The 16,426-nt window shown below is 40.0% G+C and overlaps 1 protein-coding gene across 3 annotated transcripts in view; it reads right to left on the reverse strand.

The window, feature by feature from the left end:
- Positions 1-12,855, reverse strand: part of pax7a (paired box 7a) — a 41,514-nt gene extending 28,659 nt beyond the window's left edge. For 2 of the 3 annotated variants that reach the window (XM_029501235.1, XM_029501234.1), the window contains exons 1-4: positions 12,771-12,855; positions 11,212-11,447; positions 10,232-10,361; positions 9,655-9,783 (exon numbers count right to left, since the gene is read on the reverse strand). In XM_029501235.1, the coding sequence (XP_029357095.1) occupies positions 9,655-9,783; positions 10,232-10,361; positions 11,212-11,447; positions 12,771-12,855 (580 nt within the window). Of the gene's footprint in view, positions 1-9,654; positions 9,784-10,216; positions 10,362-11,211; positions 11,448-12,770 lie in introns of all 3 variants that reach the window. The other variant, XM_029501233.1, reaches the window with a different exon arrangement.
- Between the last annotated feature and the right edge of the window lie 3,571 nt (positions 12,856-16,426).

A 16,426-nucleotide genomic window follows, 5' to 3' on the forward strand; every position in this document is an offset into this window, starting at 1 on the left:
AAATGTTGCTTACAACAGAAATCCCTCTGTCCTATTCCAGATACAACAAAAATTTGCATTTGAAAAACAAATGATGTAAGCAATCTGTTCAGTCTGTTTGGGACTTATTTTCTATGTTGTGTGATGCTGTGATGCTATTATTACTCATAATCAGTTTATTGCTTGTTAACAGCGTTAATGGATCTTTCTGACAATAGCCACCATTGGCTGAAAAGGTCATGAGGTGAGTTAATTACGCTTGTTTATTGCAGCAAAGTGAGGGCAGCTTCTCTAATGGTTTGTGCAGAACAACTGCAACGAGAGGTTTTGCTTCAGCAGATGTCACCTGAATTGAACATTTTTTTTCTTTTCCAGAAGCTAAGCAGCAAAACTTCAAGAGAACTCTTTAACGCAATTAGATGAGACATCAGTTTGATCAGAAATACTCTAGGTTTTCCCATTAAAACCTTTAAAACGAATCTCCCCAACTGAGAACACTTGTCTCTCCTTGTGGCATGGCAAGGAATCAGCAGTGAGAGATAAATAAATGGCCTTTAAAAAAACATTGGCCCTCTTGTCAAGACACATACCTGCTTGAGAACAGCAACAGTCCACATGTCAACCCATTCTCTTCCCATTTCCTTTACTCTCGTTGCTAAGACACTTCTGTCTAATGAAGTAGAGGGACTGAAATCCCATAGGAATGTAGAGCCCTGTCATCCTTGAGTGTTGTTTTCCCCCTGGACAGCCCAGTCATTGTCCACTATTAAAGGTAATACTCACCTATCTGGATTCATTACAACCCCAAATCTATGAATGTACTGGCCACCACAACCACAAACACACAACTGCCTGGGAGAAGAAAAAGACCTCCCAGGGACCCTCTTCAGACTAAATTGGATTGCCAATGCAGCCCACAGATATTCGAGAAGTCGAGAAAAACAATGGAGCAGAAAATAAATACTCCAAAGCCACAATGATGACTCCACTTGGTAAACTAACACAATATTGATCGTCTTCTTTTTTTGTTTGTTTAGAAAAGCCTCATCCCTGCTAATAGCTGTCTGAGAGTGTAATCTCTCCCTTGTCCTCCCCCTCCTCTCCTCCCCTCCACATTCCCTATTATGTGGTTTCTTTCAGTGTGCCTCAAATAGTTTAGGTTCAGTGTCGCACTGGGGTATGGGGCATGGGACTGGGGACCAATTGTTTGCTAATGTTGACACCTGCCAGAGTAGGCTTGGTCTATTTGGGGCCCGCCAAGCTGCAAACTGGATGCTCCCCCTCTTTAGCGAGATTAAGTATGGGTTGCTGGGGTCACAAATCACTGGACTCCCTCTGATGTTGTGAGGCACAGAGCCAGAGACTGAGAGGACTAAAAAAGAAAGCGAGAGGGTAGAACAGAGGAGGGAAGAGGGATAAAGAGTGACAGTCTATTGTTTACTGAAAAGGAAGGGAATAATGTATCTTCTTGAGTGCGCGTAACCATTGTGTTCCATCCAAAGAAATATATCAACAGTGAATCCACAAGCATACAACAGATTTGTGCCTCGCTTTGGTGATCAGGAACATTTGAAATCTTTTTGTTTAAAATTCGACATTAACGGGAAAACACCAATTGTCACACTCTGCACATAACAGCTTGTGCAATTTCCACACTCAAAATATAGCATTAGTAGTAGAAAAAAAAAAAAAAGATACAGCGCTTTAAGCCATCTGCTTTCATGATGATTCCCTGGACAGACTTTGTTGAGTTTGAATTTTCTTCAAATAACCTATGTTCTTTGAGAATAAATGAAAATATGCTGTATTTATACTGTGCGCTTATACTCCAATTCTTCAGAAAACTGTTTAACAAAGTGCTTATTGACCCAAACATGTATTTATACCTCTCTCTTTTAGGTTTATTTAAACACGCATATAGTGTAAAGCCCAAGGGAAAACCAGCGTGACCACTGCAGACAGTGTCCAGCTCCTCCTCCTCCTCCCCCTTCCTTTGCAGATGTACATTAATTCTGAGCTACTGCAGAAGCACCCTCTCTCCCTTTAAAACTGCTGCTGTCCAGCCTGATCGTGTCAGTTTGAAGGCCCCTATTGAAAAGTATTCATGCATCTGCCTTTGAGGCACAATAGCAGCTAGTTTATAAACTGTCTGCCCAGGCACCCAAAGGCTTTAGTTCTTATTGTTTTGCAGCCCCTTAATAAACTTTTTGGAGGAGTTCATCAACTTGCCTGAATAGGCTATGCAGCAAGTCTCAAGACAGAAAATAACAGAAGGGCCTTTTCTCCTCCCTCTTCTTTCCCTCGTCCTTTTCTAGTGGCTGTTCATCTAACAATGGTGAGAGTAGGCTGTCAGACATCACAGGGCTTTTTGTACTAACACAAGGAAAAAAGTGTTCAATAAAAAGAGAAAGCGACATCTAAAAATGGCTATCGACGACAATTGTATTTTCACATTTGCACAGAAGGTAAAGACAACTCCAACAGCACAATTAGAAGTGTTAACAAACCTATGGTTGTGTGTGTGTGTGTGTGTGTATATACACACACAAAACACACACATATATATATATATATATAAGATATTATTAAAACGTTTGCATTTAAATTTTGAATATTTGAATTTGTGAACAGTAAAATACTGGGGGTGAAAAGCAGAAAAATCTATGGCAAAATGTTACTTTTCTGCTCAGTCAGAGATTGCCTGACACCTGTTCAACAGGGAGAAGAGTAGAAATGATGGGATGCAATAAAATGTAATTTTGGCTGTAAGCCATTAATCCACTGTTATACCTTTAAACTCTGTGGAAAAAAAATTATCCAAATTTAAAAGTCTTTAATAGATGTCTGCTCTAATTAATTTCATACCTAATTAAAACAAGGCTACAGTTCATGCAGGCTGGCCTGTTTAGCCTGCTGGATGGTCATAATTGAAGTAATAGCGGAAAAAGAAGCCTGCCTAGAAATAAAAGCCCGCAGCGGTCCAATTCAACAACACCACCACCCAACCACGCTGCGCCCCCCCCCCCCCCCCCTCACACACACACACACACACACACACACACACACACACACACACACCACCCCTCCACCATCTGACCCAAAAAGGCCTGATTGGCTGCCCCGGCCTTGCCACCTACTGTTTCCCACCGATGCACTCGGTGCGTTTTAACACCCTAATTAGATGTGACAAGTTCAACGAGCTGGTTTCAGAGCAGGAAAAGCTGGTCAGGTTATGATTTCCGAGTCAGACTCGCAGGGGAATCTCTGGACAGCTGATTCCTGTCAGCCTCATTCATCTTCTTCCAGCCAATTAAACATTACCGCTAACAAAGCGCTGGTAATTTGGGCAATCGGCCTACATTAAACGCTTAATGGGGAAATGTAAATGTCCGATGTCGGTAGGTTGACAGCCTTAATAATAATAATAATAATAATAATAATAATAATAATAATAATAGAATACATGTAATGGCAAAAACTGCAAACACAATTATTACTGTCTTCAGTGTATGAAGTATATAAAAAGTTGACATTGACAATTGCCACAGGCACAAAAAGGAGATAGCCTGCATGAAATAATCGGTCTATAGTATTTAAGCAGCATCTCCGCGAATAACTGCAAATTTTATTTGGTACAATATTAACCCAACAACAACAACAAAATTACCAAATTACCTGATACCACAAAAATAATTTATCTCTACATAATTAGATTACACTGTTACTGAAGAGCGGACTTCTTTTAACGATACATTAGCTACTTTAAATGCCTCACGTCCTATTAACATAAAATGCACATTGAGCAAATAGTACAATAAATGAAACAAATGAGATGAAAATTTAGGAATGAAGTTTATACATTACTAACACCACACCTGTTGGCATGAATTTGTGACGCTGATTTTAAAGCTCCATCTGCATGTGTTTATGTGGAGAGAGAGATAGAAAGAGAGAGAGAGAGAGAGAGAGAGAGAGAGAGAGAGAAGTTGAAATTGAGCAAAAACAGAAGATGGAAATTGAGATTCTCTATTTATTTAGGACCGCAGCCCTGCAGGCACATCGTATGAGCCCCATAGTGAAAATTGGCGGAATAAAACACAGACAGAAATGGGAGACGCGCTGAAGCACCCTACTGTTGTGACAGGATACCTGGAGGGCAACACTTCCTCTTTAATTTGTCTCGTATGGTTTGAGACCCCCAACCAGACATTCAATCCTCAGAGTCTGCATAAGCCTACTGAATTTAATTCTCGATGGTTAAATTATATGCTATAATTAAATATCATATCATTTTAAAATGCTCTGTGGCAGAGGCATCTTATCAACTTGGTCTTCCTCGGCTTCTTCGTTGTTATCACATTAACAGTAACAACATCTCAAATGGGCCTATCACTATTTGTGAGGAAATTTGCAGGCAAAACAAATGGCACCTATGGGGGCTTACATCTTATATTCCGATATTTTTGAGCAGGAAATGTTAACCTTGAAATGCTACTATCTGCGTCTAACAATGTGTGATCATAACCCCATAAATGAGGGGAGAAATTGAATCCTTTTAAGTTATTAAGCAGGAAAGGATTATAAACTCGTCTTTATAAATGAGCTAGAAATCCCCATGTCTTCCTCTGTACACGTTTAAATTTCCCACAAGAAGCTGGAGAGGAAAGATTGCCCCTTTTCAAGAGCCCCACAAGAGATGGAAAAACCATTTTTGTGCCCAGATAGGGAGTCTTCCCACATGGTAAGCGCCACTTTAATTAATAGACAGCCTTGAGAGGTATCACTGTCAGCATGGATAATGGTGGCAGAGCCAGTGTTTGTGCTTCCATGAATATTTCTGATGTGATCAAAGTCAAATGCCAGCACAGAATGAATTTAAGCCTACTCCATTTTTTTTTTTTTTAAACTTAGCCTAATGCTGTCGACACTTAAAGCTCCTGACACTGAAATGTCTCTCCGGTTTGGTAGGCCTACAAGCTTAAACTGCACTCCTTAAAATTGATGCATTACTCATTACTCATAAGCAATGGGGTTCGTGTTATTGTGTTGCACGGTTTGCTCATGTTACCTTGCTTTAACCAGCAGGCTCATTTGTTACACTGGTCCTAGCTCCTGTCATCAAATATCGTGATAGGTCATTAAGGGCAAATAACAGCCCATACACACGATTTTTGAAATCTAAAACCTACATTCAGAATTGAAAAAAGGAAAAATACGGTCTATATATTAATATGTGTATGTGTGTGTGTGTGTGTGTGTGTGTGTGTGTGTGTGTGTGTGTGTGTGTGTTTTATCTTACACACACACATACACGTATACATAGAGTGCAGTGAGTGTTGTAGCAGACCAAACAAAATAAATGAAATCAAAAATTAAATAAAATTAGCACAAGTTAAACTAATACAGAAATTCTCCACACCATTTCAGGTGTATTGATCAAGTTAATCATTACTAAACAAAGCTTCAGGCCTACCTGAAAAGCAAAGGACAAAGCTTTCTAGCTAGCTACACTGAGTAAATGCAATGTCTGAAATTAGACTGAATAAAAAAAAATAGCACGTACACGTATAAAGTAGACTCGGGTGTTTTCCTTTTGTCTTATTTTCCTCACAAGCGCGTAAGTAATGAAAGCGTGTCAAAATAAAGCTAAGACAGGTAAAAAGGCAGTTTTAGCTTAATACTGAATGAGTCTCCAAAACTGACCGAGAACCCGTTAAGACGCTGCTGTTACTTGTTACTAGGCAACGCTTTACTTAGTAGGCCGCTAAGTTATCTAAGCTAGTTGAGGAGTTAATGTGTTTTAAAATTTATGCATTTGACGTGTTATTGTAAATGTTTAGTATTACTGAGTGGTTGTTAAAGACCCAATCATAAATCATCCGATGGACATGCCAACCTGTCACTGTCATAACTCACTTGACTCCCTATATAGCTTTTCTTAGGGGTAGCTAATTTCCCCAAATTAGAGCATTAGATTCACACTGTTTACTGTATGCAAATAGACTTGTTGATCTGTTAAACAAAGGGCATTAGTGTTTAGTTTTACGAGTTAAAAATGTGAATCTGGAAAATTAAATTCTCGTTTCAATATTGAATAAGCATTATTTTGCCAGATGTATAAAATCTGATTCGTTCATAATACGTCTAGCCCAGAAAACGATTAGAAATGTATCTTATTATTCTTGTTTTTATTTTGTTTTGTCTTATTTTATTTTATTTTATTTTATTATCGATCGTATCCTGTCTTTCAGCTCCTGCCCCCTTTATAAAAAAATTGTAGGCCTACAGATGTAAATTCCAGTGAAATGTGGCTTGAGTGGCTGCGGGGACAGGGGAGGTTAATCCGAGTTTAATGCAGTGAAGCACAGCGCAGGGTCTGGGCTATGATGGGTATGTTATCTCTGCCCAACATTTGGGTCTCCCTCAATTTCCACCCAGCCAAATAGCTGCGAGAAAGTGCAGATGGAGTCACTCTCAATGCCTGAGGAAAAAACGTTATTAATAGCTAAATAACTTCCCCATACTTTCACTGAATCTCTCTCACACACTGTTCCAGATGGATTTGTTTGAAGTGGTCTCTCGCTTCATTCCCCTGTCCTTCTCATTCAGCACGGCTTTAGACCCGAAATATAGCTACATTATATTACCATACACTTAGAGACTGGATGTGTGCGCGCGTCCGTGCGGTCCAATGCCCCGCACGCGTGTTGGTGACGCGGAAAAAGCACGGAGGGGGCATCTTTTCACACTTTTCATCACTGGAGGCCAGTTTATCGTTAATAGCAGCAGAAATGATTCCTTTTGTATATTTTTGTTTCTGCAGAAAAAAAAACACAACAAAACAAAACATGGCTGTAGCTACCCGGGAATTGAGGGGAAATCTGAGGAGCACTGCGTGATGCATAACCTCAATCGTCAAATATTTACAGGCCTACTTTAGAGCACAATTGGAAACGGGCGTAATCTACAGACAATGCTGCTCTGCAGATCTGTTAGAGGGGAAGTTTTGGTCACAGTGCAGTAACTGCCCCCCCCCCCCATTCGAAGATCCCCTAACCTGGATCTTTAGGTTGAGTGACTCCCTCACACGTCTGCGCCGGCCTGTCACTTTCTCTCCGCGAGGTTCGGATATAATCCCACGTGGCGTCTGTCTAATTAGATTGGGGACCTCAGGTAATCCTGCGATTTGCTGAAGTGTCCATCGCCTGTCTCCACTTCGTCTGACGGTCAGTCTGGATGCATCAGTGTGGCAGATTGGACGCCGGACAGCTGATTCACCTTCACTCTCTGACCGCTGTGGCGCAAAACAAGGCTGTCCAAAATTTGCTCAGATGTAGGGCAACCTTTGCTCCAGCCCTTGCGCATAATTAAACTTTGCCACCACGGATGGGCAATTTGTTTCTGCGCAAACAAATGGTGGGAGGACTGGGATCACCGCTTTGAGATCAGCAGACGGTTAGAAACAGTTTTCAGATATCCACAAAGGTATGTAAGGTGGAGCTATTTTCGGCGCATTGAAATGAGTTTTACTCGGTTTAACTTCCCCCTACGTCCTTCTGATAAATAATAGTGCGCCTTCATGCAGCAAAATGAAATGTACAAATATTTTAATGTGGTTAACAGTTTAAATACACGTTCAATAAAGCTAGATTAAAGCTGGGATAAATCCGTGATGTAACCTCTGAGAAAATCAAATACACAGACCAAATAAACAACTAGATAAATAAATAAAGTCTTAAAATCTGGATAAGTAAACGAAAAAAAAAAAAAAATCTCATGAATTTTGTGCCCTGGGCGAGCCACTGTGAGCTCCGCTCTGAGATGAAAGTGAAAAGAAATAAAAGGCTCTATTTAATCTGCTTTAAAACCCCTCTCCACATAAGGGCTGTGCTTCAAACTCGGAGAGTGAGGGGCTGATTGGGGATAAATACATTTCTTACCATGCCTGTGAGCTATTACACCCGGCACGAACACAGCTACCTATTCAGCAACCATCTTTTCCAGTGCTTACTCTAATAAGTATTAACATTATTAAATGCCATCCGGATGCCGGTAGTCTAAACTGCATTACGCAGAGGGGTGCGTCTCTTTTTATAGCAATGTAATTCAGTCCCAATTTAAAACATAAGCAGCGCTTTGGAAAAAAAAAAAGTAGAACCAGGAACATTATGTGGATATTTTGCAGACTGCCATCAGTAGAAAGTCAATAATAATGCAACGGTAATGTAGTGAACGCCTTAACAGTCAAACTATCACATTAGCCGGTTGTGCGTAATGGAAAAAGCTCTCCCAAAACGCTGGTCACTCGCAGCCAGAAGGATTCACAAACCGTCCACATGGACACTGGGGATATTTGCAACAAAATGGTGATATTTTTCACGTAACATTAATGCGTGGTGTCACTGAAAAAAAGGAGACCGTTTTCACGCTATCAACTGATTCTCTTCCAACGCCATTATATAAAATTACAAAACTATCTACCAGCGGGGCGTACTGAATAATTCATCTCCTTTTATGTCTCTCCTTGCCCTTTGTCCAAAGTTTTCTCTCTCTTTTACCCGATGTTTGAATGAGAATGGACGGGCCCATACTCTCCTTTTCGCTGCCCTGCTTTCCAGGATTTGCTTTTGTACCTCGGACTCTTCACTTTAGAAAACCGTCAATAGAGGGGAGGTTTTGCTCGTGAAGTCCATCCTCAAGTTTGAAAAATCTTTGGCAGTGTCTTTTTTGAAGAAAAAAAAAGGGGGGAGGAGACGGGGGTCTTTTTCAGACTCTTATCTAAACCCCATTCACACGTTTGATCATCAAAAGGGCCAACCTTTATATCTCTGGGAGGATGCGCGTTTTTCACTCCCCATGACCAAGAAAACCAGGAAAACCAGGAAAACTCTCCACTCAATAAAATATGACAGTAAAATCACAAGTTTCTATTGCCAACTGTCAAACAATCCAAATTCCCCTCCTTTAAAAACACCTAAGTCAACTCAGAAAAATAGGATGCTCACTTTTCAGAATTTACAATCTAAATGCACATTTCGTGTTATATTATAGAGTATTTATATTTAAAAAAATATATATATACAATTGGCCGAAAAAAATCTAAACCCCACCAATGCATTTTAAGGTAATTAAAAGTTTATAAAATCTATTGACAAACAAGAACAGCGAATACCTGAATCAAAGTTTTATTTTTATTTTTCCCTTCCGTCGCAGCGTTACTAATAGAGCACACAATATTATAAACATCGAGTTCCTCGTTAACTGACAAGTGGTGAAATGTCAGTGAAGTGACATCGATTGTGAAATGGGTCAACTGTCAGCTGCCGTTTAGAGGTCGTTAAATGAGTGAATGAATGAGGGGGAATTCGCTACACAAATTAATTTTCTGCTGTTAAATACCTTCTGCCAAGGCTCTCATAAATAATTGAGTAAATGAACAACTGCTGGCTCGGAGTTAAAGGCTGGAATAAATTCTGTGTTTAGCTGGAGCTCGGATGTGGGACAATTTCCCAAGAGGACGTAAAGTAGGAAGTCTGTTTAAAACACTTGCTTCCTGCTTACAAGTCTGCAATTTACCCTGACTAAAAATAATATGTATTGGTATAATCATAATAATGATAATTTCTTATTTCAGACATGTACAAACGGGCCATATACTTTCTGCTGTTAACTTACATTTATCACCGAGGATGCCATCGATGCTATGCTTTGTTTTCTTTTCTCCATCTTCATCCTTCTTATCACAGTCATCCTCGTCATCTTTTTTGCCAAATCGGGCCCTCAAAACGCGGCTGATGGAGCTCACTAATGGCAACAAAAAGGTAAATGGGTGATTAGCCCTAAAACCCATAAAAGAACCATAATAATCCTATCATACATTTGTTTTTTTTTTTTTTTATGAAACCATAACAAAAATAGCACAGGTAAAGTTTTACATGAAGCAGCTGCGTTGAGAAAGTGTTTCAAAGAAAATGGCAAAAAAAAAAAAAAAAAAAGAAGCAAAATTACACTAAAAATACAACAACAATTTCAGTACTGAGGACCACAGGCACATTTTTTCCTAACAAGATGACTGCTTGTGGGTCAGTCAGGTGTAGTAGGTGTGCTTCCTGCTTACACTGGAACAGTTTATTATCAGTCAGTGGGGGCTTAAAACAGGTTGAATTCAAAGTGATGCTCATTCAGAGGTGATGCTGCAGTGTTCGCTGGTAATAAGGGAAAAAAAAGTGCAGCTTACCAGATGAAGCCTCACCTGAAGGAACTGTGCTTCTGTCGCACACCCCGTCCTTCAGCAGCTTATCCCGGATCTCCCAGCTGAACATACCCGGGTTTTCCCTCTTGTACTCCTCGATCCGCTTCTCCACGTCAGGAGTTGCCACCTGCTTTAGGTTTGAAATGGCGCGAATGTGAGGAAAAATAGAAAAGATGGGGTAAAAGAAAAAATAAAAATGTTATTTTTAATTTTGGTTTTAATTGAGGAACAAATAAAGATATACAAAATACGAAAAAAACAGCCTGAAATCATGCACAAATCTGTAGTCTAAAGAGTTCATAATTTAAATGCAATTTAATGTAATGGACCATTGACTTAACTGTGCAGAGGAGATAAAGAAATAGACCAGGATTTAATAGCTATATAAACTAAATATTTAATAATATTCAAAACCTCCTACATACATAATAACAAACGTGATGTATTGGAAAAAGATAAAACTTGACTATGGTGAAATCGTCAAATTCGTGAATACTGTAGGCTACAATCCACTGCTATAAAAACATAAAAAAAATGTTAGGACCAGCCCTCTTTAAGTTTCATTTTCAACTTCTAGAGATATTTTGGGTTTTTTTTCGTTCTTTATTTTCTTTATCATCAGTACTATATTTGATATTTATGAGAAACTAATTTGTTATGACCCATCCAGAGAATTTGATAAAGGCATTTATATGACACATTGTTAAAATACAAATGTTTCTGGTTAGCCACACAGTATTCTTCCTCTTATTATTATTATTATTATTATTATTATTATTATTATTAAACAAACAAAGAATACCATAAGAGAGGACGAACACATTTTTATTATCTTTATCTTTCCACACTATCAGGCTCTTTTGGTAACACAACCTCAGATGTGGGCTCACTCAGGTGTCATGCTCCTCATGCCCCACCCAACATAACGCCCATCCTGGCGCTGTCGGGACCCACACACTCAGTTCAGGATCTCCACTCACCCTGGGTTTGCTGCCCCCTATGGCCCCCGGACGGATCGAGCCGGTCTCTTGGTACCGGCACAGGATCTTGGACACACAACCGTGAGAAACTCGCAGTTGTCGGGAGATTACGCATGGTCGGATGCCGTGGTGGGCCATCTCCACTATCTTGTGTCGGATGTGATTTGGCAGGGGCCTCCCGTTGATGAACACTCCGCCAAGCTGGTTCACCCTACCCTGGCCCAGAGGGGTGGACACTGCGCCGCAATAAACAATGATAGTCTTAGAAACACCCAAAACAACAACACATCATGCTCCCTAAAAGCTGCCAGAGCTTCACCTCTGAGGATGAAATTTAGGATGAGCTGTAGTCGAAATGTTTTACTGCGTTGCTGACTATTTATGGGACGCAGTTTACGCATATTATCATATTCTACATTTTCAAGAGCGCGTTGTGCCAAATTCATCTAGCTCCGGTCTGGCTGACAGGATGTATCTGAGGCCACTTCAGGATCCAATTTCACATTCAAGAGACACTAAACACGGTGACACGTCCCACCTTGATTATTCCTAGTCATGCTGTACAAATATTGATGTGATCCTTTGAGCCGCCTCTTTGCTGTGTGTATTATTGCCATTTCCAGCAGCAGGACACTTGAACAAATCCCGGAGCTCGAGTAACTTGTGAGCTACGTGGTTTTCGTAAAATTCAGTCCAGGGCACTTGAGCACGAACTGGGTGTAATGGGAAAACTGTTTCCATAAATGCATGCAAATACAAAGTGATCTTTTTTCCGCCCATATGTTCCCATATACTTGAGTGTGGTAGGCATAGGAGTTAAAAAATTACCAATTAAATTGCATTTTTCTGTATGTGTGTGTGTGTGTGTGTCTGCGTGTGTGAGATAGGTCGAGGAAGCACCTGCATATCTGATCCTTAAAATGTCATTAAAATATACATTACTCTGTCATGTAAATTATTATAAGGACGAATTATTGATGGATTATTTTCTGTGTAATTTAAAAAATTAAATGTCTCCCCCTTTTGTAAAGTATATTAATGATCGAAATATAATTTGAAGGTCGAGATCAAAAACATAAAAAACTATTAATTTGAATATATTTTTGTAAATATATTTTACGTAGGGAAATAGACTTTAATTATAATAAAAAGGAATTATTCAGTGAGTTCAAACTCAAATGAAATTAATTACTATTAAATTCAAGTCGAAGTCATAAATTCGTAAAAAAAAAAAAAAAAAAAAGTATTCATTAAACAAAACACATCATTACAAAAAGCTGTGATTTGAGTTTTAACGCTCCAGCTGCTGGTTTTCTGTAACTGGCCTTCAGTTTTGTTTCATTCAGGTTGTAAACTTTAATCATCACTGACTGGAGGTCTCATTTGTTCACCCTCCGTTTTATTTCCCAGCATATCGCCGGTAACGAACAACAATCAGGCTACAGGCTGACAGCCCAGAGTCCGGTCCACAGTCCAGAGCTCTGCCTCAGCACAAATCCAGACAACAAACACATGCTTGTCACTGTTTTGTTTTTTGTTGCTCTTGTATTTTCTCTTACCTTCCAGGGGGAAGCCGGTTCGGGGGTAATTCTGGCCTGGCGCAGGGCGCACCATCCGAGGCACTGTTCCTGGTAAAGTAGCCATCCTGCAGCTACTCAGACAAACCAAACCGGACTCTTCAAACCTGCTACTCTCACAAAGTCCAAGGACGTCTTCAAAATGTTCAAAAAGATGTTTTCTCTGCTGTCAAATCCCAATCCCAGGCGGAGAAACTGGACAAGCCCTGCTTCCACCGGGGGAAAAAATTTAAAGTGATGCTCTCCTCTGGTGCGATGAATATGCCAAAATATGGGGGGGGAAAATGAAGACAGCAACAAATAAAATGAAAACAACTTTTTAAGAAGGGAAGTCTGCAAATTGGAGGAGCAGCACCGAAAGTTGTGTGTCTGAATAGGAAAAAAATGGAGTGTTATTCTTTTCCCTTAGTGTAGTTTGGGTTCAGTATAATGTCTGCTGGCTGGCTGGAAGTAGTTTAAGTGGCCAACTTTCGTGCATGTCGTAGGAGGAGACAGCGGCGCGCTCCCATAGGCTCCCCGGCCTTTCTTTTATGGATGAAAGGGAGAGGGCTTATCCAAGAACCGGCCGACCAATCAGAGCAGCACATTCCACTTTTAATTCACTGCTGCCTCCTTCATCAGACCCAGTACACCAAACCCGGTGTACTGTTATTACATCTGAATGTTATTCTAAATCCCGTCTTTTCAAAAGCGTGCCTGCCTCCATGATATTCAGCTGATAAAGCCCGAGGAATATCAACGATTTTTAAAATGATAGCTTTCCTCCTCTCTCTCTTTCTTCATTTCTACAAAGAAAGAGACTTTTGTTGCAGCACCACGGCGTAAAACAATAAAAGTCGTTTAAAATTGTTTCGTGCTCATACTGTCTGCGTGCGAACATTTAGATTCTGAGTGAATTATCGTATTTGGAAAAATTATTTGAATTCAGTATAATCTATTTTCGATATAATTTCGGGCGTCAAAAGATCTGAATCCAAAGTTAATTTTCCTGACATGCATGCGGCGATTCAGGTGAATGGGGGAAAAATACACACACACACACACACACACACACATACATATATATATACGGCCTAAAATAATTGAGTCAGACATTTGTGATGCTGCATCAGAGTGGACCAAAGTGCGCTGAAGCAGGCTGCTCGGTGCAGATCGGGCTATAAGATGCTTTGGGCTTGTTAACCTTTCAATTAAGTAAATGTGCGCAGCATGAACATCTAAATCGCTCCTATAGCTCTCTGTGGTAATTACAACATTTGGATCGACCCGCTATTGATGACAACAGGTTGACTTGCCCCGGAGAACACATGGGAGTAATTGCTTAAAGGTAATTGTTGGGGGGGGGACGCCACTATTAAACTCTAATAAAAAAAAGAGCACATATGGGAGAAAAGAAGAGGTGCATGTGTCAACTCTGTAGGCCCACCGTGCATATAAAATTGTGTGACAATTGCCGTGGAAAACACTCCTGGTGGAAGGCAATTTCACAAATAATTTTAGCAACAATTAGGGAGTGTGGAGGGGTGAAATGGCGATTTCACATGCAGATGTGCCGGTGGGAAGGATCTGGTACCCTGCCGAATAGCTATGACCCTCACTCTCCCGCTTTGGTTTGCTTCACATGGGACAGAAAAGCACAAAGAAACCGCCTCAACCTCCTGGGAAGGCGCAAAGAGAACTAGATTAAGTCAAGCATCAATCATGTGAAATCCAAACAATAGCAAAAATCTCTTAGGGGAACCATGTTTCTTCTACCATTAGTCCACTTTCCTGTTGGTTTCACAGGCTAGAACAGGTAGGCCCATGTTCCTTTGTTTATTTCTTTATTTTTTATTTAAAGTTTAGAATGTCACTGACAAGGGAATCAAGCTAAGAATCCCTTATCCTTGCATATATCATTGTGGAAACCTCCACCAGGTCTTGCCTGTTATTCTAATCATTATTACCCTGATATTCATTTGTTATGCAGCTGCTGATAATTACAGCCAAAAGAAAGGCTTTCAGACCGTGCGGGGAAATCTGCATCACTAGCAATGATTTTTATTTATTTATTTGTATTTTTTGGAAACATACAAGTGTTTTCTCACCTATAGCTCAACACTCTGGGACCCTGACATCTCTCTGCCTTGTGGTGTGTTTTTTATTTAGTATTTGGTCTACAATGTGCTGCTACATTTACATCCAAATAAAAAAAGTTAAGCAGGCTCTTCAGGATACGGTCCCCCAATTTCACAATTTACGAGTTCCTTTTTGGACAGACATGCAAGAGGTGGACAGAACAGAAAACCATCTGAACAACAACCGTTTAACCCTTCAAAAAGAGCTTCTTTAGGGTTGAATAAAAGCAGACACGTAAAGTTAAAGTAAAATTGCAGAGCTCGAATTGCACCTTATTGCAGTTACAGTCACTTTTTCTTTATATAATGATGCTTTAATAGCTATTTCGACTGGTTTAAAACCATAATGCCTGATTACATTTGGAATAATCAGGGGATTAGAGATGCTGTCAAGAAAAACGTAATTACAGCCTTCTTATTAAAAGTTTTTGTAGTTATCACAGATTATTAGACCTTTGTAATGGCATAAAGCCAACATTATGCACTTTTCTGCAAGCTCTCTGTTACTCCAGACAACAATTTTGTGAACCTAATGTATGTATGAATGCGTAATGTTTCTGTACTATACGACCATAACTGGCATCTGAATCACACTCGCCCTCGTCACACCCTTAACTGCATTTATCCTGGTTGTTTCTGCGGGGTTCAGCTCAGCGTCTGGTGCTTGTAAGTAACTCTGTCACTTAAGTTTCCTCTCAACGGCAGCAGACAGAAAAACACTTCCTTTCTCTCATGATACTGTCTCCAATCTTATCTTAATCAGGGCCGCTCTTCAAACACTTTCCTGCATAGCCTCTCATTATTTGTGTTATGGTAATTACCAAAGTTTCTTTTTGCTTGTAGGTGAACACCCACCCCCTCTACTACCCCCCTGCCCCCCCCCCCCCCACACACACACGCACACCACCACCACCCATCTACATGTATTTTTTTTTCCTACACAAAATCATCTGCTGTTCACATTGAGGAGCACAAAAGAGAAGACACCTTTTCCGAGAGGCATTGCCAATTGAGGCATTATCTTTTCTCAAGCTGAACAAAGGCGAGAAACAAATAGAAGTAGAGGAATTAAGTAAATGTAAACATTACTTTTTATTGTAATTATAACAGTTCTTTGTCTTCCTGTAGGTGAGGGTCGAGTGTTTTAGCCATACAAACAGCGCTCTGTCTTTAGTAAATGTTGTGTAGGATATATTTATGTATATCAATGTTTTTCATTTCTGCAAGATGCCATTTGGAGCTGATAAACCTCTACCTCGGCACTGTCCATGTAAAATGATCAACCTCCACAGAATTAAAAAGGAATACGCTTAGGTTTTAGTTTTTTGGGGTTTATAGCCCAAAACACAATAAACATCAAGACAAATTCCTGGTCTCCTGAAGTTTTCCAATCCCTCCTGGCTTGCACTGGGAAAATAAAAGAAATACACAAATCTAATTTGGTTGTTTCCTGCAGCTTTTTTCCATTTCATCATAATATTAATGCTGAGGGCAATCTCTGTCTTTGTTGACAAGAAGACA

Source organism: Echeneis naucrates, chromosome 5 (assembly GCF_900963305.1).
Source record: "Echeneis naucrates chromosome 5, fEcheNa1.1, whole genome shotgun sequence".
Lineage (NCBI taxonomy): Eukaryota > Metazoa > Chordata > Actinopteri > Carangiformes > Echeneidae > Echeneis > Echeneis naucrates.